Below are 24927 nucleotides of genomic sequence, written 5' to 3' on the forward strand. Positions count from 1 at the left end.
GACTTGAACAATCCTGTTTTACCCCGGTGGTATTAGCTTTTCATCGAAGACACCCAAATTTTCAAAGAGTACAAATACTCTGGAGTTCAAATTTTGGCAGTCCGTGAAAAACAACAGAGTGATTGCACATGCAGGAAAATCAAAAGCCTCGGCAGAGAGTGATGCTGCAGAGAACCGAGTTCATATGGTCTCAGACTTTGCTTATCCTGTGTGCACGCAGAAGAGAGGAACACAAGTGCTATATGTGTGATGGTCTGTTTTACACTAAAGGTCAAATATTTGAACTAAACGTAACTACAGCATCTGGTTTAGGTCAACCTGGGCCAACCTTGCAGTTTGTAGTTTATGGGAGGACGGGTACTGAGTGGGTGCAGAGGGTCAGCATTCTGCTCCAGGAAACACTGAACTCAACAGCTACATCCAGCCCAACACCAGAATCGTTTCCACCACAGCTCATTTTTAGAAGTGTCACTGGGAAATATACACACTTTGAATATTATGCAATGCCCGAGATCATATGACGAAGGGTGGGTGAGTGTTCTATATAGTCGTTTAAGAGCTGTACCACAAAACTGGGAGAAGAGGCGTGCTGCCGCTCTATTAGCGCTTCCCATAGCCCACTAAAAGCTGGTTGTAAAGACGCTTTGCTGTGTCGAACTAGAGCTCTGGCAAGATGCGTGCACGTGCTCTCACACGCAAGCACACAGCTGGATTTCACATCGGCCTCCACCGTCATTACCCAAACTGTGAAAAACAAACCCCAGACGCTACGTGTGTGTGTGTGTGTGTCTGACAAGTGTGAGAGAGCGGGCCCTCTTATTAGCCTAAAACACCAGCCCCACATATACATCTGTCCTAAAAATAAAAGGACGCTAAAACAAAAAGAGCTGTTAAATAATATTTCTGAAAAACACCCCAAAAAGACAAAACATGAAATACAATTTTAGATGAAAAGAGAAGCACTCAAATTGCTTTTTACAACCACTTTTGTTCAACATTTAAGTGCTTTCTGTCTAACACTCTCACTCCGATTAACACATTGGGATCAACTTGGGGATTGGGATTGTCCAAGGATACTTAGGAATGCAGACTGGATCAAACCAGTTAGCTCCAACCTTTCCCGTCTCATGTTTTTTCTACTGGCTGGTTTGCTAACCACAGACAAAACGGTGGGCAAAATTAACCAATGGTTCTCGGGTACGCTTTCTCTCACTTGGCGAGCAGGTCAGAAATCAGCAGAGATACCATATAAGCCACGCCCCTATTAAAAGCCACACACCATTTTGAAGGCTTTTATACATTTCTTTGATACAGAACGCAGGCCAGGTCACTGTGGTGGTGATCCTCGAGATCATTCAGCATTTCCCCAACCCTGCTGTATTTCACTGCAACTGCAGTCAGCTGTTCATCTTCTGCTGTGAGCTGGAGAACTGGTTCAGGTGACCATACGCTGAGCTCACTGAACAAAATAAGGGCTACAGTTGGCAGCTACTGTCTAAGATGGTGGAGCTCGTCTATCCACAGGATGAAATAACCACTGCTCCAAGTATTTAGTACTTTTATCTTACAGGTTTAAAATGCTCAATTTTTATTCCCTAAATCTTCTAGATCAATAGTCGTCAAGTCAAGTAGCCTCCTTTTTTTCAAGCTCTTAAGACTACCATGACCTGGATGACTACAAATCTACACAGACTTGTGGAGAACTAGTTAATAAGCTTGTTTTTTTTTTAAAAACAGCTAAACCACTGCTTACTAATGATCCCTAAGCTTATGAGCTGTGAGCAGTTTGATTCGTGCGCCCCAGTTTTATGATTATAACGAGGTAAAGCTCAGCATTTCGCACAAAAACATTAACGATGAGGTCAGGCCACTCAAATAAAATGGTAAATGGTAAAGTCCAAGACATCTGCAGAGTGGTGTATTCTACAGTATTTCATAGGAGGAGGGTGAGCAAGTTATTCAGCTCTTGGCACTAGACTGCAGATGGTGCACAATTCCCTAGAAAAAAAAATCTTAAAGCTAAATGAGTGGAAGTATCCAAATATGGAGCCACACGGCTTACCAAGCTGTCACACATGAACATCAATCAGATGTGCTAAACTTTCTTGAAGCCTAATTATGACAACATGGTTTTTTGGATGCACTAAGAATAAACTTCAAGGCTTTTTTCTTTTTAATACAGCACTCACACACCACACATGTATGGCATGTACAGCGAATGTGACAGGATGCTATAATGATTCCTCCTCTCCATAATGACTGGGAAGGGATTGCTTTGTAACTGCACTGTAGAAATCCATAATCTTCAGCTGTCTCATTCTGAAAAATGCATACTTTTTAAGTTACTATCTTATTAGTAGGTCGCTTCATTGTTTACAGATTTTTGGAAAGCGATGCGTTCGGATGGCGGCATTCAGAGAAAAGCACAGTGAGCAGTCAGTCCTTGGAACAACCAGGATGAAAATAATCATTTGCTTTCATAAGAACTGCAAAAATCAAAGAAGCAGCAATGAATAGAGCTTGTAGTTGACTGTAGTGCTGTGCAAAAGTCCTGAGCCAACACTCATTTCTTTGTATTTCGATCGGAAAATAATTATTCTTCAGTACAGCCTGAACTCTCCCCAGGAAGCTTTGGAACGCTAACTTTTTTCCACTCGATAAAAGCTAACGCGAGGGTTCCCGGTGGTTAGGGCCAAATGCAACTGCATGGCAGGATGCAGTAAACGGACCAAACTTCAGTCAGAAGAACTACTGAGATAATCCATCCACATACGAGGTTAGTCATTAATATACTGCTGCATAGTTACATCGTAAGGTTTTAAAAACTGAGCTTTAAAATGAACAACGGTAATAAAAACCGAGAGAGGCCGACAGTGATCACTGCCTTCTTTTAGGGGCTTGTTCAGATTAAATAGAACAAGATGCAAAGCATTCAAACATGTTAAAAACACAACAGTCTTAATAAATGCAGAGTAGTTTGGACCCGGAAGCAGGGTTCATACGTCGTCACTTAAAGACCGGATTCTGTTCTGTCGGGATGATCATACACTGCTTCAATAATGTTGCAGTCCAGGCTCCGGGGACGACAACCCATAACTGATATTGTTCCATTGTGTGTTTTTCTATCCACGTATGCTTTTACTGCATTGGCAGAGAGTTTGGGGAGCATTGTTATGCTAAAAAAGGAAGTTAGTACTAAGCATATGTTTTCCAGATGTGGTGATCTATATCTGACACTACATGTCTGTGTTCATGATTCCATGAATTGTGTCAGGATCTCCAACACCACAGGCTGAAACGGTCCACTGAGACCATTTCTAATGGGGCGTCGGGTCCTTGTATCAGGTCATGCTGGATTGTTTCCTGTTCTTTAAGGGTATGACTTTCAGATACCGTTCATCTGCAGAAGGTAGTTAATACGTCTGACCCTTCTTCTTTTGTTTTCCACTTCTTTATATCCTTGAGTAAAAAAACAAACAAGACAACCATTCCTTTAAAAATAGTCAGGTACAGGAACTGGACAAATAAAATGATTAAAAAAATATAGTTCAAAAGCAAAACTTCCATATGGAGACTGGTTGTGTGAAAAAGTCTGGGTCCTTGGAAACAAACAGTGAGGGGTGGCTCGAGACTTTTGCACAGCACTGTAGATGTTGAAACATTGGTGCATCAGAAAAACCACTCAGTTAAACAAATCATTGATTTTAAAAAGCGCAACGACAGGTATCTGCTCTGAGAAGTTACGATGCCTCTCGCCACTAGCAGCATCACACCTCTGTGACGGGAAGTTTAGATCTATATGTAAGGTGGATTGGCAGATGACAGCCGTGCTAACCAGTGCGTTTCTGCACTTTTTTGACCTAGAATAGCAGCTGTGCCGCAGTAAACTGTCATATAACCACTCAACCAGAGCAGTACCTAACCACACTCTGCACAGGCCTGTAGACTCTGACCTACAAGGAAAGAAAGCTGCTGCTACTAGCACTGCTAAAGGTAGCCACACTCTTGAAACTGCATCCGCCAAATTAACGGCCACTAAAATATATCTGGAGACTCATTTTAGTATTTTGTACTTGTGCATCCACTTCAAGCCAGTCACTGCTAACCAGCTAGCCTTCCTGTTGTGTGTTTTCCATGCACACTCATGAAAAACATCTTATGAACGATTCAGAGACAAATCACAGCAACATTTAAAGGATGCTTAAACTGTACAAAGATCCAATTCCTGGTTGCAAATGGCTAAACGTGCAATATTTATATTAGGGATGTGAGACTGTACATTGAGGACAGCACGGTGGTTAGCACTGTTACCGCACAGCAAGAAGGTTCTGAGTTCAATTCCACCATCAGGCCGGGGTCTTTCTGTGTGGAGTTTGCATGTTCTCCCCGTGTTTGCGTGGGTTCCCTCTGGGTACTCCGGCTTCCTCCCACCGTCCAAAGACATGCAGCTTGTGGGGATAGGTTAATTGGATAATCCAAATTGCCACTAGGTGTAAATGTGCGAGTGAATGTGAGTGCGAATGGTTGTCTGTCCCTGTGTGTTGGCCCTGCGACAGACTGGCGACCTGTCCAGGGTGTACCCCGCCTCTCGCCCTATGACAGCTGGGATAGGCTCCAGTGCCCCCCGCCATCCTGAAAAGGATAAGCAGAAGCGAATTGATGGATGGACTGTACATTGTGAGCCACATAAAGCCCACTTTGATCTTGAGTGGGCTGGACCAGCAAAACTCCCCTTTCTGCCAGTGTAAAGAAGTTAAACTACACACGTAATCCTTGATCCTTCCTCCAAAGTTTTGCAGTGAGCCGGACTGGACTATTTGCCTGTTTGACAACCCTGATGTATATGAACAGGGGTCTATAAAACTGATTTTGACTTTTTTTCTTGACTTTTCCTCTAATTCTTTTCCTCCTTTTTTCAAGTTAAAAGACTAGAAAATTGAAGATCGTGTCTGCACACAGCACACGAAAACTGATGGGGCTGAAAAGAATTACAGTACGTGTTGCAGTTTACCAGAACAGAACAAATTAAGGCCAGACTCTGGTCTTAAGCGGCTGTTTCATCATCATCATCATCATCATGTGAAAGCACACTAATGAAAACAAGTTCATTTTTGTTTGATTTTTACCTCCTGTTAGTGTCCGGCTTCCACTCTCCTCTCTCTCTCCTGCTAAAGCTTTCAGTTTATTTTACTGGCAAGGCTGGAAAGCAAAGAAACAGCGGGCTGGCTGAGGTGGAGATGAAGCAATGGACAGAGGGGTTTTTTTATGAGTCAGCACAGATCAAAGAGCTGGAGCAGAGAAATGTGTGCACACTCATGAACAAAGAGCTGTGTTCAGAGCTGAGAGGAATTGGCCGGTAAATGCAAAGTTCCTACTTAATGCAGGGAGCCAGTTAAAAGAGGGGAGGGGAAAAAAAGTAATATTGAAAAAGGGGATTGTTCACCTTCTTTTCCTCTGGTGCCAGGCGCTCTTAAGAGCCTGCTGCTTTCAAATGAACTTCCAAAACCTGTGGCTTTTTAAATCTGATTCAAGTGAGAAGTGCAATTACACAAGAGGAACAGGGGAAGTGATTAGAGGTGAGGAGCAGGAACAAAAAAGAAGGAGAAATAAAAAGGCCACCACCAGAGCGGGTGAAACCAAAGACAGACTTATGATAATAATCGAGGCATTAGAGGTGTGTAAGCTCGAGGCTGCTTATTTAGTTATGTAAGGAGGAGAGCCAAGTCAGGCCAATCTACAGGCTTGTTTGGAGAAATCCTCGGTATTTCCACTGTCAAGACCAACATGTGCTCAGCACATGGCCCACTGAAAACATCGGTGCCCTCCTCCCCTTTCCCTCTTTCCTCTCTGTACAGCGCTCCTCCATAAACTGGGTCACAGGCGCAACCCCACCATCTGTCACAGATCGCTCGCCTTCGGTTTCACATTCCTCCAGCGTGGAGACCCCGCAGGTCTGCGTGCGTGCGCACATGACCGCACAAGCGTGCACACGCACGCACCAGGAGGCTTCTCTGAACTACCCGATACACAAAGCAGACTCCTGTCAACAATAAGTCTAAATGGAGAGCGCAGTGGTGCACAGCCTCGCCAACAAAAGTTGCACGGTTGTCCGTTCAGATGATGAAAGCTCCGACGTCAAATTCGAAGCAAATGGACTGAACGCAGCTGCTGCTTGCTGAGCTGGTGAAATGCCGGGCAACGCCGTGACAAGCAGCAAAACTCAAATATCCATCACTCTGTTCGACTAGAATACACAGAACCCAGAAAAGATCTTTTAACAAAGAGATTTTACTTTAGTCAGCAAGAACGTTTAAATAAAAGGAAGCTACAGAGGAAAGTTTAGGAAATTTGGTGGACAGGTGGAGCATGAGCGAGTGGGCAAATAGGAACACCAGATGTAGATCGTTTCATTTCAAGTTGTCAAAGTGGGGATTTTATCTTCTGGCTCCAATTTTTAGTGTTTCTAAGGCAAGCTGGAATGTTTTAAACAGCACAGCAACATTTATGGCCCATTAGCTAACATGACAGTGATGTAACAGTCCTGGATCTGTACTCTCGAGCACAGCACCTCTGACTTCTGCTCTGATTTTAGGTTAGTTATAGTTTATTTATTTATATCGCACATTTAATTACAACAGGAGCGTTGACCAAAGTGCTGTACAAGAACACAACATACCTAATAAAATAACTTTATTAGTATTGATAGCAAACACCAAATATGAATTAACAAATAACTCTCATGCTGTATTAAAAGTCAGTAAATAAAAATGTGTTTTAAGATAAGATTTAAAAAGATTGGCAGTAGGAGCCTGTCTGACGTATAGGGGTAAATTATTCCACAGCTTAGGCGCTACGACTGCAAACGCCTGATCGGTGAGAAGACGTTAAAGAGAAATGATGTTCAACACTTTAACAGAGGGTAGGATTTTTGGTTTTGTACAATTTTAGAGTGAATAAAAGGAAAAGAGGATCTTGTAAAATTCATTTCAGCTCTAAGATAGTCCTGACGCTTCTGTAGGAGTTATGTCCTGTTCACAGTCCTCTTTAGGGTGCCTAAAGAACACCACTTTATTAGGTTCTTGGTATTATGCTGAACCCACCGTTGTCTTGAGAACTGCCTGAATACTTTGTGTTGTCAATTCAACACATCCAGGATACCAATCGCCTGTTCCACCCCATCCCAAACCTGCTCTATTGACAGTAGAGGCCATCTGAGTGCAGTGAATTCACTGAAATCTTAAAGAAACCAGTTTGAGATGATCTGAGGTTTATGATATGTTGCGTTATCCTGGTGGAAGCAGGAAGATGGATACACTGTGCTCATAAAGACATGAACATGTTGAGCAACAAAACTCAGATAGTGACTTTTAAATGACGCTCAGTTGGTGTTGAGGGGTGCAGAGTGTGAAGCGCTACACCACCCGCAGCCCGAACTAATGATACAAGGCAGGACGGATCCATGATTTCATGCTGTTTACACAAAATGCTGACCCTACAAACCAAATACTGCACCAGAAATGGACTCGGACCAGGTTTTTTCAAATCTTCTCATGTTTGGTGAACTCATGCTTCAAGGCTGTTTTGCACTTAGAGACGTTCTTCTGCATACTTTGGCTGCTGACATACTGCATCTGTGTATGTTTCTCCAGCTGCACACAAAAAGGCACTTCAGAGGGTCATTAATATGGCCCCAAAAATCACTGGACATCCTCTTCCCTCCCTGAAGGACCTGTACAGCAGTCGCTATCTCAGGAGGCCACGGGACTGCACACACCCAGGACACCGGGTGTTTAAGCTCCTGAGAGTCAGGCTGCTGAGGTCGTGGACAAACACACTGAAGGACAACTTTTACAACAGCCCTAATCAATGCTAACAGCTCACCTGATTGGCTACCTCCTTGGACTTTTGGGGGGGCAATAACAATAATAATAATGTGCAATAAACACTCATTCTTTTATTTATTTATTAAGACATTCCTTTTTTTTGTTCATACCTTTCTTGCACTTTTAAAAAAAAAACCACTTTAAGTTACTGTGTTGTGTTTAGTTGTGCGTAGTATTGATGTGGGACACTTTCGTCGTACTATTACCGTATTTTCCGCACTATAAGATGCACTTAAAAAACTTTTTAAAAAATCGACAGTCCGCCTTATGTATGAATTCTGGTTGTGCTTGCTGACCTCGAATCGATTTTATGCGGTACACGGCGCTCAAAAATCTGTCAAAAAATGTTTTAGTACGACTTTGGTAAGATACGAAGCTGCACCGGTTGATGGATTGCCGGAGCATTACGGCTGCCATAGTCAGGAGCCTCGCGGCGTGATCTGGGTCCAAAACTCTGTCTTCTTCAGGTCCCACAGTCAAACGAACACTGCGGCATCACTGAGAGTTAAAAACTGTCTAAATTATTTTATCTTTAATAAAATGAGCAGCGCTGCTGATTTACCAGGTGTAACAATTATGTTTAACATCCAGGCATCCATGAAAACAGGATTTATTAAATTTAACGGAGTAAGAAGTTAGCAGGAAGTTAGCTCGCTAATTTCCACCTAAACATGATATACCATGTTCTGACTGGCTAGCTGGTATATAATGATGTGCTACGTTATCACTAGCAACACAGCTATGTTAGCATAACATAAAGACAGTAAAGCTAGAGGATGAATGCGAATGCTTGTTTTGCTTAATGCGCCTTATGGTCCGAAAAATACGGTATATTAGGTATGAGTGTGCACTGACAATAAAAAGTTATCTTTTTCTTACAAGTGGCTATTGTTGCCTTCATATCATGTCAAAGCAGTGTGCTCCTTCTCCTTTGACCTCAGAAATCAACAAGGCATTTTCATCCAGAGAAAATATCCAGAGAACTTTCTCTGTAACGATGCCTGTGTGAGGAAATCAGCCGCTCTGTCCCCAACAACCATGCCACAATCAAAGTCACTTTGATCTCCTTTCTTCCCAATTCTGATGCTCAGTTTGAACTTCTGTCTTAACCATGTCTACTATTTTTGGTGTCATCTTTACAAGTTCAGTAACAAACACCTAAACCATCCTGATCCAGACTGGATCAAAGTGGATGATTAAAATACAGCTTTTTAGCTTCGATGATCAATCTAATCAGCTTGTGTTTTACACTTGGACAAACCTTTTCATGTCACTGTATGTGTGTCACCACGTGGTTGTGGGTAGTGTGCAGGACTTGCATTTGTGTCACGCTCTGCATATTTCTGCAGGTCTTCATTAAAACTCCGGTGAAAAGTAGTGATCCCACAATTACTACTCACCTTCCAGAATGCTGATCTCAGGCCCACACAGGCACACCAACACATCCACAAAGGCTCCTCTGGTCACCACGCAGCTGTTCTGTCTGAAAAGAGAGAAACACGAGGCCGTCTTTGATCCAGCACAGAAAATTGACTGAAATCGGTTGAACCTCAAAAGCCGTAGAAACATTTGGACACGTTGGGGGGAAAAACAGAGTTTGTGTTTAAGAGCTGTTAATAATGAAGGATCTCTTTTATCAAGTAGGCTGCCTAAATGTTCCTAAACTGCTTATCGATTTAAAGAGATAACACTGCAGCCTCCAGTCACTGATCATCTGTTTCCCATTAAGATCACAGACGAAGATTTTCTTCACGAACCGGCTGATGCCTCACCACAAACTGTTGAATTAAGGCAATGGGCATGGCCAACTCGGTGCATTTATTGCTTGTGAGAACGTTCGTGATCTCTGCTGTAACTGAGTGTGGGCTCTGTGGCTCATGCCGCTTTTGCACAGCACTGTACGACCTTCTAACCAGGAGGTAGATAAAATCCATTTAAATACCTTTTTCCCAGCCATATCCAGCCTGCTCCCTACACAAATGTATGCAGCACAAAGTGTTTACATTCACTCAGTAGGGTGTCAAGCTTTAAGCTTTCAATTTAGTTGAGCAAATTAACAAACCTGCCAACATAAATATAACATATAAAGTCACAAAACGCCATGAAATTCAAACATAAGCTAAAGACAAAACACACCCTGGACCTGCAGTTCAACAGTCAAACAAGCGAAACATCTAAAAATTCACCAGATAAAATAAATCAGAGCAAAGGAAACAATCAGCTGAAATGACCACACGGTTGAGTAAACATCTCTCTGAGAGAGGCTTCAAAAAGTGAACATTAGAAACAGCCCTGCATGATTTTTGTGTTGCACTGCAACAGCGCGAGTTAGGTGTTCCTAATAAACTGGAAACTTCATACACTGTAAACATCTGAAAGCAGTGGCAGCTTTGTCACATTGGTCACATCCACGGCCTTAATAATCGGGACCCGTCTTATCTGAAAGACCTTATAGTACCATATGCCCCAACACAGCACTTCACTATCAGACTGCTCGCTTACTTGTTGATCGGTAACAAGTAAGGTCCTGAACGCCTCACCCAGGAGGCGTTCAGGACCTGTAAACCTGGGATGAGCCCCTGGAGCCGGCTTTGGAGTGCGGAGGTGGCCGGGGAGAGTGAAGCCTGGGTTTCTCTGCTTGTACTGCTGCCCAAGGATGGCAATAACAGATGGAGGCATGGATGGTGTTTGTTTTTCCTGCAAGTCCTGAGTGTCAGTGCAGGTCAACACAAGAAGGAAAACAAAAAAAAACCCCAAAGCTGTTCATCAGCTAATCAGCAAAACATTTCATCTTTCCACGGAACGACACATAAACCACTTAATTGTACTGACACAGACAAACAGTTACTGTTATTAGTGGGTCAGTAGCTCACGGGATCAGACACTGAATGGCACAGTGATTTGTGTTCTCATTTTTGATGAATCCTGATGGCTGAGAATAGGCCAGAATCATATGAGTTGCCCCCAGCTCTGTCATCCTACACGGGACTTATTTACTGAATGTCACAGGAGTTTTCACACAAAGGCTTCAAAACACGAACGACTTGGTGTTATTTCCTTTTTATTCCTGCCCTGCACATTAGTGAAGTAAAGCTCTCGCTGCTGTCATATTATTTGTAAACGTCGACATTCTGTATCGCCCTGTGTGGCCGCTGCAAAGTGTGTGCGTTCTATCAAGATTGTGACCACAGCGCTGCAAGAGGCCACAAGTGTGTGTGCGAGAGAAACAACAGAGACAGTGTGCGAGCTTGACGTCATGTTTTCATCACTCGGATATTAATAACGCGCACATACCCCCACATCAGCCGCCTGCACGCTTAATACACGCTCGATACTCGAGATGGAGCACGGTTAGAGTGTGTGTATGAGAGAGAGGAGCGACTGTTGGTTAACTAATGACAGATTCTGGCAGCGATGAGTCCTGTGAATGTGAGCTATCATCAAACACGCTGTAAGAAGTTGAATCGTTAGATTGCGATCCAAACTACACACTGGAGAAGGTCCTAACAGGCTGACGCCGGCCCTTCACGTCGCCAGAGTCATCGCTGCAGCGCGGACACCCTCGCGGAGCCAGAAAAAGTCCAAAATGACACAACACAAGGATCGGTGTGAGGCCAAAACCCAACACTGACTCAGACCAGACGAACAATGCATTCCATCCTTTTTGGAAGGCGGCTGCCTCAAATTAGTGGTGATCTGGATGAGTTTGGGAGGTTTTCTTTTCCCAAAAACAAAGATACTCTGACCTGTGATGTCCTTAGATCTGGGCGCTGGGCTCCCGGCGCCGGGCGATCAAACGAGCAGACTCTGGGTACGCTCTGGTGAGCAAGAATTCACCTCGTCATCTTAATAAAAGCTCATCAGTGTAACCAAGCAGAGCTAGTAGGGCTAGTGTTGCTAACTTAGTGGCGCTGTGTTATCTGCTGTAGGGCCTGAGCACAGGAGACCTAAACCTGACCTCAGACAGAAGAGGAGGAGTTGGTGGGGGGAGGGTGGCAGGTAACTGTGCCCCAACTTGAGGCCTGGACTTTTAGCAGGAGGGCAAGAGGTAGAGGGGGGGTGGGGGGGACTGCATGCAGATGGGTCAGCAGGCGGTCTCTTTGAAATGGAAGCCGGGGCAGGACATGAAGCGGACAGAGCCGGGGATGTACGGTGAGACAAGGAGCTATTCTTCTGGCGAGGGAGCTGGAAGAGAGGGATGGATGCTTATCTGTGTGTGGGCGTGTTTAGGATTACCGAGAAGCGAGCCACATGCGCTGACAGAGAGCTTCACCGATGCCGCTTCCTGCTGGCAGGGGTCTGTGTGAGTCAGTCTGGTAGGAGCGCAAGAGAAACAGCACCTGCAGACCGACACGTGCACACACACAAATTGAAAAAGACAGAATGGATATTTATTATACAGGAGTCAGAGTCACAGAGAATTATCTACAAGCCCTACAGAAACAGACTAAACTCCACTCATCTTTACATCTTGGCAGAGTGATACATACACATACATGTTACTGATACTCTGTTGTTCGAGTGTTTTTTTCCCCTCTTTTTCAACCACATTGTGTGGCAGAGATCTAATAAAAGGAGAGTCTGATGCATGTAGACAGTAACTACTGAATCACAAGCTACAGTGTGTAAGTGTAGATAAAAGATGGACCTTGTAGGACGTGTTATCAGTGAAATGAATTGTGGTTTGCCTTAGGCTCTAAAGGGTAAGCCACACAATGACATCACACCTTAAAGGGGTAGTGTAAGATGTTTGGGTTTGCACTCAGTCTTAATAGGTTCATTATGAAATGAAGCATCAAACCACTACTGATGGGGATTTTCTACTGTTGGCTATATGACTGCATTTGGCAACAGGGTGAGCTCCTAAATGTTGGACTAAAGGGTGAGAAAACACTGTGCGGTGAATGAAAACCAGGATGACTCCTCTATAAATGATGTACATCATTTATAACAACTTATATCATTTATGTAGATCATTTTTTTAGCTATAAGGTTGCGAATTGTCAGTAATTACAAGACAATAAATACAAATTCCCTGGAGGAAAATTTACTTAGACACCAACCACGTCTGGACTACAGCACAAATACTCCTCTTTGTCTAGAGTTTAATGGTTTTTATGGTGCATTTACAAACCAATCATAAAAAGAAATCTTACATGGGAAATTATTGTTAGACGGGCTTTCTGTCTTGTTTTATTTATTACACTGAGCCAAACAACCCAGGACGCGAACATGTTAATCCTACGCAGCAACTCCACCAACCACTAGTTGCTCAACCTAAATGACAAGAAGATGGTCAGCGTTGTCCCTTTTGATGTTCCCTCTTCTCCAGTAAATATTCAAAGCACACTTTGAAAGGTCAACACGCTGCTTGCTCCAAAGGAGCATCTTTCCATCCTGGCGTGTGACCTCTGGTCTCTGGACAGGAAAGCAAGAAGTTTCCCGATGAAGATTAAATCATTCTTTTCACTTCGGCCGATTTGCCAATGAGAGACTGAGCCAGTCTGCAGCAGGTGGACTGGCGGTTGGGAGTATTCAGAGGCCAGGACACAGGCTGGCTGGCTGGTTGGGGTGTGTATTCTGGGCCTTGGTAAGTATACTCTTTAAGCTGGGGCCATGGCCACAGACCAGTAGGAAGCCATTCATTACGCTATGCAGGGAAGGCAACGTGGGGAAAACCAGGGCGACCACGTAGCACCAAGCCTGGCCGCTGAGTTCTGGCCTGCCCCATCTCATCTCCTGCAGTCTCCACGCCCAGGCAACACCCACTGGCTCACACAAACAGCTTCCACACCTCCAGGTCCTTCTTCCTCTTGCTGTCAGCTCTCTCTCAGGGCTTTTCCACCTACGAGAAGCCAGAGCTGGAGCAGAGTCCCAAACCAAATATTGAACATTTCCAAGTAATTTTGCTTCCCATTATTTCAAACATAAGAATATGTCTTCATTTTCACTGCCAGTTCCAACAAGCTCGGCAAAGGAAGTCATTCTAAAAGTAACCTATCACCCTGTTTGCTCACGGCCACGGTGCCAGACTAAAATAATCTTGTTTACCTGCGTGGATGATGAAATGTTGAATCTATTCTGGTGGGGGTTTAAATCTAGAAACTTCATCAAGTGTCTTTTAAAACTTGCTGGTGCACAGCCATACAGGATATTACAAAATAGTTGAGTTCTAAAGAAAGCTTGTGGGTCTGACTTCTAACTCAATGATGGTCTTGATTAGCTTACTGATATAAGAGCAGTTAATCATTTAACCACATTATTAAGATTTTATCACTTTGCTAAAATAAAAAAAGAAAGAAAAAGTGCAGATCAAAAAGTACTCCAGAGGGTTTTCGATATGCTTTGTGGTCTGTGCTGTTACTTCCAGTTTAGACAAGCACACGCCTGCTCATTAAAAGTTTGCTTGAGCAGCATCACCGGTTCCAGCACTGGTTCCAGTGTCCAAAGCAGAGAGCTCTGTCTTTTCTCCCTCTCTTGCTGCACTCCACAGTTACACCTCATCCACCGGGTTGGGAAGTCCCTGCATGGGAGGCTCAACCGGCTCAATCCAGCCCGGCACGGAGAAAACCGAAATATTTATAGAATTCCTCCTCCCAAAGATAGAGTGCAGAACTACACCCCATTGTGGGAGGAGATCCCGGGATAGGATCAAGCGTAAATGAATGGGAGACGATAAGACAGCAGCACAGAGACCTTCTGCAGGCTTATTTTTGTTGATCAAATGTCCGATTTCTTCCCCCTTAACTGCCTAAATGTGGATTTCCTGCTTTCTTGCTACTTCTTCCACACTTGTAGGAAAATGATCATATGACTTGTGGTCAAATAAACTGGTTCCGACATGAAAAACAAAAGCAGTACTGTGTATTGTATGATTATATGTATAAGATGCTTAAAGGAGCTTGCACTATTATATACTGACTTCCAGGAATCTTTTAAAACAACTAGGAGACAAGCGTATGTACTGTATACGTATGTATCAGCTCTTTGAATGCTGCAACAATAAAAAGAGATGAAGGTTGCAGACACAGACCGTATAAAAAACAGCATGGCGTGTCATAACCTGCATTCTCTCTGAAGACCACTAGATGGCAGGTGCTGTGATTGCAAACAGACCTGTGCTCCTATAGAAATGTACAGAATAATGGCTTTGTGTCTTGACCCCTTAAAACACATTCATGCTGAGGTTGTGACTGATGACACGTAATCCAATGAGCAACCAGTTTCCCAGTCAGACCCATCCTTCCTCCACACATCTGTTTTTTCTGAAACTGAGATGAGGCGATTGTGAAAACGTTTATCTTCGTATATCTAGGTGCATCTTTTATACTGTGTGGTTTAGCTGGTTTAGCGCCCACTGTTTATTATTAATGTAGAAAATAAATGCCACTGTAGTTATGCTTGCTCATTAAACATACGTTAGACTTATGGGTCTCCTTAGGTGGTGAAGCAATTTCCACTTCGACATGATTTTCCAAGCAATAACAGATATGGTTAGCGAGTTAGCTGTGGCTGCATAGATCAGACAATGTTTGGTTCACATTATTAGCTGATAAACTCATATAAAAAATGGCCGGATACCAAATGAATTCTGGGAGTCTGGATAAATTAGCGGCTAAATCTTAACCACTTAAAACTGGCTTTTGCTATGTGACGGTCTTCTGTGTTAGCAGGCACACTGGAGTTAGCTAACATTAGCCAGAAGAAAGGCAGCTCCAGAGTGGATTTATTCTCAAGCATGCGCATCACATCCTTCAGATTTTCAGAGAAACATACTTCACATTCTTCAGATTAGATGTGACATGTTGTAAGTCCTTCAGAAGTCGCTCCAGACACTATTTGAGGAAATGGTGAGAGTTGGTAACATCGCTGGCAACAAAATACATTAAAAGATGAAAAAAGTATCCAGTGTATGTGCTTCTATTTAAACATGGAGGTTTGCAAACATTGCAAATAATTGGCACAGCGGTCTAGTGGTCGCCTCACAGCCAGGAGGTTTTGGGTTTGCATGTGCCTGTGTGGGTTCTCTCTGGGTACTTAAACTTCCTCCCACAGTCCAAAGGCACACATGTTAGGTTTAGAGGCCATTCTAAAAGATCGGTAGATGTGAACGTTAGTGTGAAGGGTTGCAAGTCTGTCTTTGTTGAGCCCTGATTATACTGATTATACTGCGGACATGGACAGCTGGATACCCAACTGCCAATAAGTCATTCCTGTTATTCGTCTCTTTACTTCACTCCTTGAGGCACATTCATAGTTCGTGCATTGTAATGTAAATACTCTGCAGACGAGTCTACATGATCACAAAAAACATGCAGGAATGTGAACACAGACTCTCACACTCACCGTATGATCGTGAAATTCACATCTCTTCACATCCCAGTGGAGCCGCGGACGCAGAAAGTATAATCGAGGCTTTAGTGCATTTATTCAAAACAGACATATTTATTATATCATATAAAAAGATATTTATCAATGCAGCTGTTTTAGATACTTTACAACCTCATAGTGCAACCACGCGTCCCCCTGTAGCCGTGGATTGGAACTTCAGACAAAAAAAAATACAAGAAAAACTTGAATTATGAAAATATCAAACCCTCCTTGTATGCCTTGTTCTCTAAGCAGACATTTAACTGTTTGTGTGTGCCTTTTTGTGTGTTGCAACAAGCCTCATTCTGCTTTTGGGTCTGTTAAAAATAGTGGTGGTGGATGTGAGGTCCCTTCAGACTCTGTTATCAGGCTGCCCTGCCGTCCCTCCCACTGCCGCAACCACAGACTGACCACATGTTGTTGCAAGCGCACATGCGCGCACATGCACACAGCAAGTGTAAGCGCAAATAATTGCACAGCAATCCGGGGCTCCGTCCAGTAAAACACATTCACAAAGAAACGCATAAATCGGCGTTCACATAAAAGCAGATAGAGGTTAGGCAGAGTGTGGACGCGCCCAATTAGACAAAAAGAGATCCAATAAAGACGAGCTAAATATAAAAAAAAAAAACAAAAGAAACACACAAACTTTCCCTTGCCCTGCACGGCCGTATTCTTGCACAAACAAAGCTTATAAGTGCACTCCACGTGCATGACTATATCACTGTTAACAGTTATAACAGAGCATCGCAGCTGGCCTTCCAGGGAGTTGTTTGTTATTTTATTATGTCCAGAGGCGGGTGTACATACTGGTACTAGCAGCATAGGGGGTGTGCATGTGTGAAGGATTGACACTCAGCTGTCGAATATCCTGCAGTAGTAAAACAGGAGCTCCCTGAACAAGAGGCCAGGGGTTAGTTTACTTTGTACATAACAGAAGTAAAGATCAATGATATGAGTGGACAGCAACTAATGACCATAAACATGAGACATTACATTTGCACTTGGGCAAAACTGACAACTTTAAAATGGCTGAATATATATATACATTTTTAATGGAAACTGTCCGACAATATGGATTGGAAATAAGTGGTAGACAAATCAATTCTGCAGAAGAAAGTCAGGACGTAAACATATGAAGTTTAAAGGCATCCAGCGCTGGTAGGGAAATTGTCTCAAAATGTTGGACACAACACTAAGGCAGGACATCACGATATATCATGATGTGAAGACAGACTAAACATATTCCTAAATAAGAAGGTTTTGGACAAATATAGTGAAGCTGATTATGAATCACATGAAGTCCTTTTGAATATACCCTATTTTCTGCACTATAAGGCGCACTTAAAATCCTTTAATTTTCTCAAAAATCGACAGTGCGCCTTATGTATGAATTCTGGTTGTGCTTACTGACTGCAAACCGATAGCAGCAACTTCGCTCATGCGCGATTCATTTGCAGTTTTTAACGGGTAGGGGTGAATATCTCCTGCTCTGACATCAGCTTGGGGCAACTGCTGCGTGAGGACTACCTGCCGCCTGTGAGCGTTTTCGCACAGGCGAGGTGCCGATTGAAGCAACCGCTGATTGTTGAGAGTAAGAGCGATACGTGCTTCCATGTGAATAAGTCGTCATAAGTCTCCAATAACGCCAGAAAAAGTCGCCAGATTTGTCGCTAGTCGCTTTTTAGAAAAAAAAGTCGCTAAGGGGGTGTGAAAACTCGCTAAATATAGCGACAAAGTCGCTAAGTTGGCAACACCGCCAAAACTCCGCTTCAGGTCCCAAAGTCAAACAAACACTACGGTACACTGAGAGTTAAAAACTGTCTAAATTATTTCACCTTTAATAAAATGATCAGCGTTGCTGCTTTACCAGGTGTAACAATTAAGTTTAACATCCAGGAATCCATGAAAACGGAATTTATTAAATTTAACAGAGTTAGCAGGAAGTTAGCTCGCTAGTTTCCACCTAAACATGATACAGCATGTTCTGACTGAGAGATTTCTGAAAAAAATGAAAATGTACAGCTCTGCTATCACTTCCAACATAAATGAAGACAGAAAACTAAACAGCAGTGACGTTTGTAGGGTTACTGAAGTTGGGCTAGCTGGTATATAATGATGTGCTACGTGATCGCTAGCGACACAGCTATGTTAGCATAACAAACAGTGAAGGTGGAGGATGAACGCTAACTTTTTTCCACTCAAAAGTTAACGTGAGGGTTCCTGATGGTTAGGGACAAATGCAATCGCATGGCAGGATGCTGTAAACGGATCAAACTTCAGTCGGGAGAACAACTGAGATAATCCATCCACAATATGAGGTTAGTCATTAATATACTGCAACAACACGGGAACAGAGCAGCTGCGAGATAATTCTACATTAACGAATCAATGTTACGGAAGAGGAGGAAGCAAGAAGAATGAGTTGAGTAAAGTTTGACTTATCTGACTGTTTTGTTTCACTTAATGCGTCTTATAATCCGGTTCGCCTTATGGTCAGAAAAATACGGTATTCGATAAAGAGTGAATGGTTACAATATTAAATAATGCGATGTAATGTAACCACATTGCATAACCTAGAATTCATACAGACATCAACCAAAGCCATCCATTGAGACAACTTGTGACTATAGGGGTTGCCAAATGAATAAATCCCTGATGTATGTTGACATACTGGGAAAAAATTAGATACAATAAAATGGGTTCAATATAAACCAACAAGGACATAAACCAAGAGTGGTTTATATCTACCATTGTAAGAAATGTTTTGGGCAGTTGCCCACTTTGCCCGGTTGGAACTGCCACCTGTATGTTGACAAAATAGCACAAAACGTCTGACACCAATACGAGACACCTGGGATTCCCACTGGACTGGATATATCTGATGGCATTTTAAAAGCAGGCTGACTGGGTGTGCAGGCGCACACATTCTTTCTCTGGTTCAGCCCAGAGGCTTTTCTCAGAAAGCCCAGGCAGATCGCTGGCTAAAGGCAGCAGTCGGCAGGCCAAAAGAAAATTATTTGAAGACAGCAGAGAAGAATGCACTGAGGAAAGCTACACCAACGCAACTGCTGCCAGAGACGAGGCTACAACGATACTCCGAATTCAAGAGCCTCCTCAGTCTCATTTAGCCTCTGTTGTGAAAATACACAAAGGATTACATGTGTCGAGTTGGCCCTTCTCAAACCACCACAGGCCGCAGCTTTATATGTCTGGCCTGTACCCGGCGCTGTGGGCCAGGGCTGCTGCTGGCGCGTGTCGAGAGTGGAGTCCAGTGTCGGGTTGGGTTAGTGCCGGTCTATCCGGTGGGCTTGTTAAGCTTGGTCCAGATTGTATCAACAGAGGTTTTGGGCAAGACGGGGTGACTGAAGTGAATCCAGTGGTTTTCAGAGATGTTTGATCACCGGGAAGGGGTCTCACCCAGGCCACGCAGAAGACAGCACTGCCCTAAGTGCAACCAATTAATCAGGCTGACCAAATCCGGATGACGTAGAGAGAATTAGGCCAGGACATTGAAGCCTGCCTCGGATGAGTTCTGACTTCTGAAAACGCCGCGTACAGTGTCGGTGTATATCTAGAACTGCAGTGCATGCATGAAAATGTACTATTTCTATCACACTACTGTAATATATTCTGCACAGAACATCTTATAGTCAAATAAGCTTTCCATCTCGAGGGGAAAAAACAAAACAAAAACCCAGATCAGTCTGTGCCACTAAAAGTTTGTAAAAGGTGAAAATACTGTTGTAAACTGAGAAAAATAATATGGAAATTTAAGACAAAGGCGACTCTTTCAATTCAGTTTTATCATATTTATATAGCAACAGCAGTCACCTCAAGCTCTTTATGTTGCGAAGTAAAAGTGCCTAATAGGGTTGGGCGATTGGACGAATATATCGACAATCGACGATAGGCTGAGTTTGCTAATAACAATGGAGAAGCAGTCAACAGGAGGAAAAAAAATAAAAATAAAAATAAAAATAAAAATAGTAGCGCTGTTTTAACAGCACCCTCTTTCATCTGCGAGCACATGCCCCCTCCTCAGAGTGTGCCCAAATGCTTGTTGATGGAGCTGCAGAAGCTGGTGATAGCCTAGCATACTCAGCCGGATGGTGGACACGTGCATGCTCATGCAAGTTAGTCATGTTTGGGTACTTTGCTCGCACTATACGTCTGCACAAGCGGCACACCGCTTTCATCCTAAATTGGCGACTTTATAGTTTTTTGGTTTTTTTAGTGCTGTCAGCGTTGACGCACCATCATGACGACTAAAGCGATTAACAATTAACCCACCTGGAGCGCAGACTGAGTCAAAATCCCTGAATTGTCTCTGTCAACGCATTTCGGCAGTTTATCCAAAGTTTGTTTATTCTGCGCTCCAGATTAGTTGAGCGCGTAAATTTTTTTAATCACGTTAATCGTTATGACTGCGCTGACAGCCCTAATTTTTCTGGGAAATTAGTTTATCCATGTTTGGACTTCTGTGTTGTAAACGTGCAAATCAGTCCGTGCATGATTACACTGCTCCGGCCATCAAAAAGTCTGCGCATGCGTGAATATATCGCCCATCGTGGATTATTGGACTGATGTCGGTTGGACAATTTTTACATATCGCCCAACCCTAGTGCCTACAATAATATATACAAGATCCCACCAAGCACTTGGTGACAGTGGGAAGGAAAAACTCTATTTTAACAGAAAGAAACCTTACGCAGAACCAGGATCAGCGAAGGCCGGCCTTCAAGGGACGAGCTTCGAGGCTCATCCATTAAGCTAAAATCAAAGTTTCTCAAGTTGCCTCTGGCTGACTTCAAAAGCAAATCCCTCAGACTCCCATTTTAAAATGTCAGTGAATCCTAATGTTCTGTAAATCCCAGCAGTGACATCACCAATAGGCGCACTGCTGTCTGGATCCGGACCCAGAGGCCGTTCTTTAAGGACCCAGATTTACTAGATTTTGACAGACTGTTTGCATTTTATTCTGAGCAACGTTTCTTGTATTTACAGTAGGCCTATTTTGATCTGCAGAGCCTTTGTCTTTACGATATTTAATGCGTTCCCGACTTTACTACTGGAACACACCGAGTCACTCCAGAGGCAACTGAATGCTGCTTAAACGTGGGGCAGACCAAACGCATGCGTTGTAACTCATCCCATGTGATGCTAATCACCCAATCAAAAGCGTGTGTGAAAACTTCATGAGACGAAATGCAAAAATCTGAAAGATTTCAGTAAATCAACATTACAGCTCATCGATGTACATGTGAGATGTAGTTTAAGAAAAAGAAGCAACAGGGAAACTCAAACTCTTACATTATTACACATTAACAACTTTATTTGAAGACTTCTACTTCAAAAGTGGACCCATTAGGTCACTGTGGAAGTGAATAATAACCATTGTTGAAATACTGTTGAATTATACTTTGTTGTATTTGACAGTCAGTTGTTAACTATATACAAACACTGATACAACCTTTAGGCTACTCTTCATAGCAGAGAGCTCTACTGGATGAGGATCTGGGGTGAGATAGTCACTGTTTATTTGGAGTTTATGCAAGTCAAGTCAGAGTAGTGGTTAAACTTTCTCTGATTTATAATGTTCAGTACAAAAGAATTCTTATAATCGTGCTAAAAATAAAAAAATAAAAAAAACTAGCCAAAAAAAGTGTCTGATGGAAACATTTCCTCGTATCAGACTTATTACCGCCTGTGTGAAAGTCAGCAGGGTGGCAGAGCCGGCCTCGGTAGCGGTGATGGTTCCCAGCTCCGCGCTCGGCCCACTAACAGTTGTTCTTTGACAATAACAGAGGAAGTCATTTCTCCCTCGAGCAAAAACATCTGCTACCTGTTATACACAAACACACACAGCGACACACATTAACATACATCAGACAGGTCCCGGGGCCAAAACCAGAATCCTCGTAAGCTCGGTGTAAACAGCGCCAGGGTGTGGCATACATGAACGTGCACATGTACGTGCATGTTGCTAGCACGCACGCTCGCTCCGCGTCTCTGCAGCTCCAGCCTAAACATCGTCCTTGTTTCTCACACACAGAGCAGGGAGGCTACCGTCTTTATCTGTGACGTGTGTGTGTGTGTGTGTGTGTGTGAGAGAGAGAGATGCTCCCTTCCACACGTACACTCAGACCTCTATCTGTCTTACTAAGTTTAGACCACTTCACCTGCATTGGGCTCTGCAGCTCTTTGCATATCTGCCTCCATCATCTCCACAATGCCCTCATTGTGCCCTCACATTAGCGTACACCTACTCACCTGCTATCTGTAGCCTCGGTATAGATAGTCCCCGCAGATAATCAATCCCCGCCGATCAAACGAGTTCATCGTTACTTTATTGAACTCTTGAAACACTTGAGACACCTGAAGCTTTGACGCAGTCATGAAATTATTAATTAACACAAAACAGATGAACAGTGCTATTCAGAGCTACACGTGGGAGATCTTACATTATAAACACATCGTAGCATTAACTAGGATTCCGTCCTCGCAGTTTTATCTCATTATATAATGTTATTATAAGTATGACTACAAAACAATACCACTGGCGGGGTAACTGTATAGCAAAAAATAGCAGGCCTAATAACAGCAGCATTATTAATAAGGAAGAAATGGAGAATTAAACCCAAATATGTAACAATTCAGAGTAAAAGGACTGATGTTCAACACAACTGTAAGTTAAAAACAGGAAACGTGATGTATATGTGCTGCAGTGGCTTATTATGTATTCACACTGTGGATGCAGCAAAGCTTAGCAGACAGTGTGTGAGGTACAATGGTCTGGTGTGCTTTCAGTGGAAGGAAAAAGGAAATGAAATGTCTAAGGAAGCCTGTAGGCTTCGGCTTTGCTGTATCCCGTACAGATATTTGTGTGTCTGTGCGAATGTGACATACGCTACATGTGAGCCGTCTTAGGATGGCTACAAAAAAGGTTCAAATGAAAAAACTGCACGAAGAGGAAGCGAAACGAGGTTGAAACGGACTAAAACTGCCAAATAAGCGGATGTGTGAATAAACCTTTTCAAATTCAAACTCTAATGCAGGGGTGTGATTAAAGAGGGGGCCAGTGGGGCCAACGGAGCCTGGCTCAAGCCCCTGCTTCTCAGCCTGTGCACTCAAAAAGATCCACATAGCAACAGCTGAGGAACAGTCACCGTGGTGGGACACCAACTTCGTAATTTCTTGGGGTAACCAGTATGCAGCAGCAAATGCTCAAAGAGATCGACTGCAGTAAGAAGCGATTTCAGTTAAAACAGGTTCTAGTGAGCTCAGCTGAAAATGGTTTTAGTCATTTTTAAGTAAAACCTCTATTTAAGAATCAAGGATCATAGTTTCTCAGAATGGAGAAGTGGATTTGTGTCTTGAGAGTATATGGACTTTGACCAAGGGCTCAGAGAAGAGCTTGCAAAGATGCAGAGGGTGAAGGTAACAGCGAACCCTAAGCTAGGTGAGTGGCTCCAGCAGGTCCCAGGAACAACATCCAAGATCTCTGTCGGGAGGAGCGCAGTCCAGGAACAGCTAAGATACTGCACATGACTCTCCAGCTCCAAGGCCTCTGGTAGAGGACCCAAGCTTGAAGGATAAAGACCGCCCCGAGGGGCGAGAGGGGAATTGAATGTGATCTGAACTGCACCTTATAGTTCATAGAGAGCCATGTTACTGTATGACAGATGGACAAAGCCACTGTGACACAGAGTCCTGAAGTCTTTATTTTGGACATCGAGGTAATTGTGTTTAGTCTAAGTTGCTAATCAATGCTATCAAGCCGCTTTAGCAAAGCTATACAGGTACACCACACAGGCATAGATACCTGTGTCAGTGTTAATTAACAGGATTTGTTTTCTTCAGGTAATTGCATTGCAAGTGATCCAAAAGCCACCGACACCTCAAATGACAGTGAGACTATCGCACTAGCAATCGAGTGATTGCAGCCTCCTGCGTTAGGCTCAACCAGCCAGTCAAAGCAGCTACGCCACTAACTTCAACATCAAGCTTCAACAGAAAGGCTGAGCTTTATTTAAAACAGATACATCCACATTTGTCAGGAAGAGGGAAATGAGCCTTTTGGTGGAACTGCAGTTCCTAATTTCCTGTATGAAGCACGCTGTGTACAAAGACTTCACCTGTGTTTATGTGTTACAGTGTGACAAGAAAACAAACTGCTGGCGACATATGTAAAGGTGGTGACTTCTAAATGATACAAGTCTGGATTCAATAAGATCCGAGGTGAGGTGAATCATGGGGAACAACAACAAAACAAAAGAATAAAAAGAAGAGGAGCAGAAACAGAGGGCACATAGATAAAGATGGATGAAGCTAGACCAGGAGACATGTGGGGAAGCTTCACACGTGGCAACCATGACAGGAAAGGAGAGTAAACCGCTCTCCTCCTGAAATCTCCTCTAAGCTTTTAAGAGGCCCACCTCCCCTCCTCCATCCATGCCTTCATCCCACAGCGGACCTCCCTGCAGACCAGACCGCCGTCCCCCCGTGAGTGTTCCATCTTCTCCAAAAAGAAGTGCACTTTTTCATTCTTTTGTCTTGACCCCCGGTTCCTACCGCTCCACGCCCACCGGCTCCCTGGCCGACCCCATCAGTGGCGTTCAATAAAAAGGCCGGGGAAACTCCCACTCCCCCCTCCCGTGTGTGTTGATATTAC

At 43.4% G+C, this 24927-nt stretch overlaps 1 protein-coding gene across 4 annotated transcripts in view; it reads right to left on the reverse strand.

Annotated features, from left to right (window-relative positions):
• Nucleotides 1-24927, reverse strand: part of thada (THADA armadillo repeat containing) — a 116341-nt gene that overhangs the window by 30955 nt on the left and 60459 nt on the right. For all 4 annotated transcript variants that reach the window (XR_014801905.1, XM_084947770.1, XM_084947769.1 and 1 more), the window contains 2 exons: nt 12120-12223; nt 9284-9366 (listed from right to left, as the gene is read on the reverse strand). Coding sequence is in view for 3 of the 4 variants with exons in the window: in XM_084947770.1 (XP_084803896.1) it covers nt 9284-9366; nt 12120-12223 (187 nt within the window). In the remaining variant the exon portion in view is untranslated. The remainder of the gene's footprint in view (nt 1-9283; nt 9367-12119; nt 12224-24927) is intronic.

Source organism: Perissodus microlepis, chromosome 13 (genome assembly GCF_051167445.1).
Source record: "Perissodus microlepis isolate ML-2025 ecotype Zambia chromosome 13, ASM5116744v1, whole genome shotgun sequence".
In the NCBI taxonomy this organism is placed as follows: domain Eukaryota; kingdom Metazoa; phylum Chordata; class Actinopteri; order Cichliformes; family Cichlidae; genus Perissodus; species Perissodus microlepis.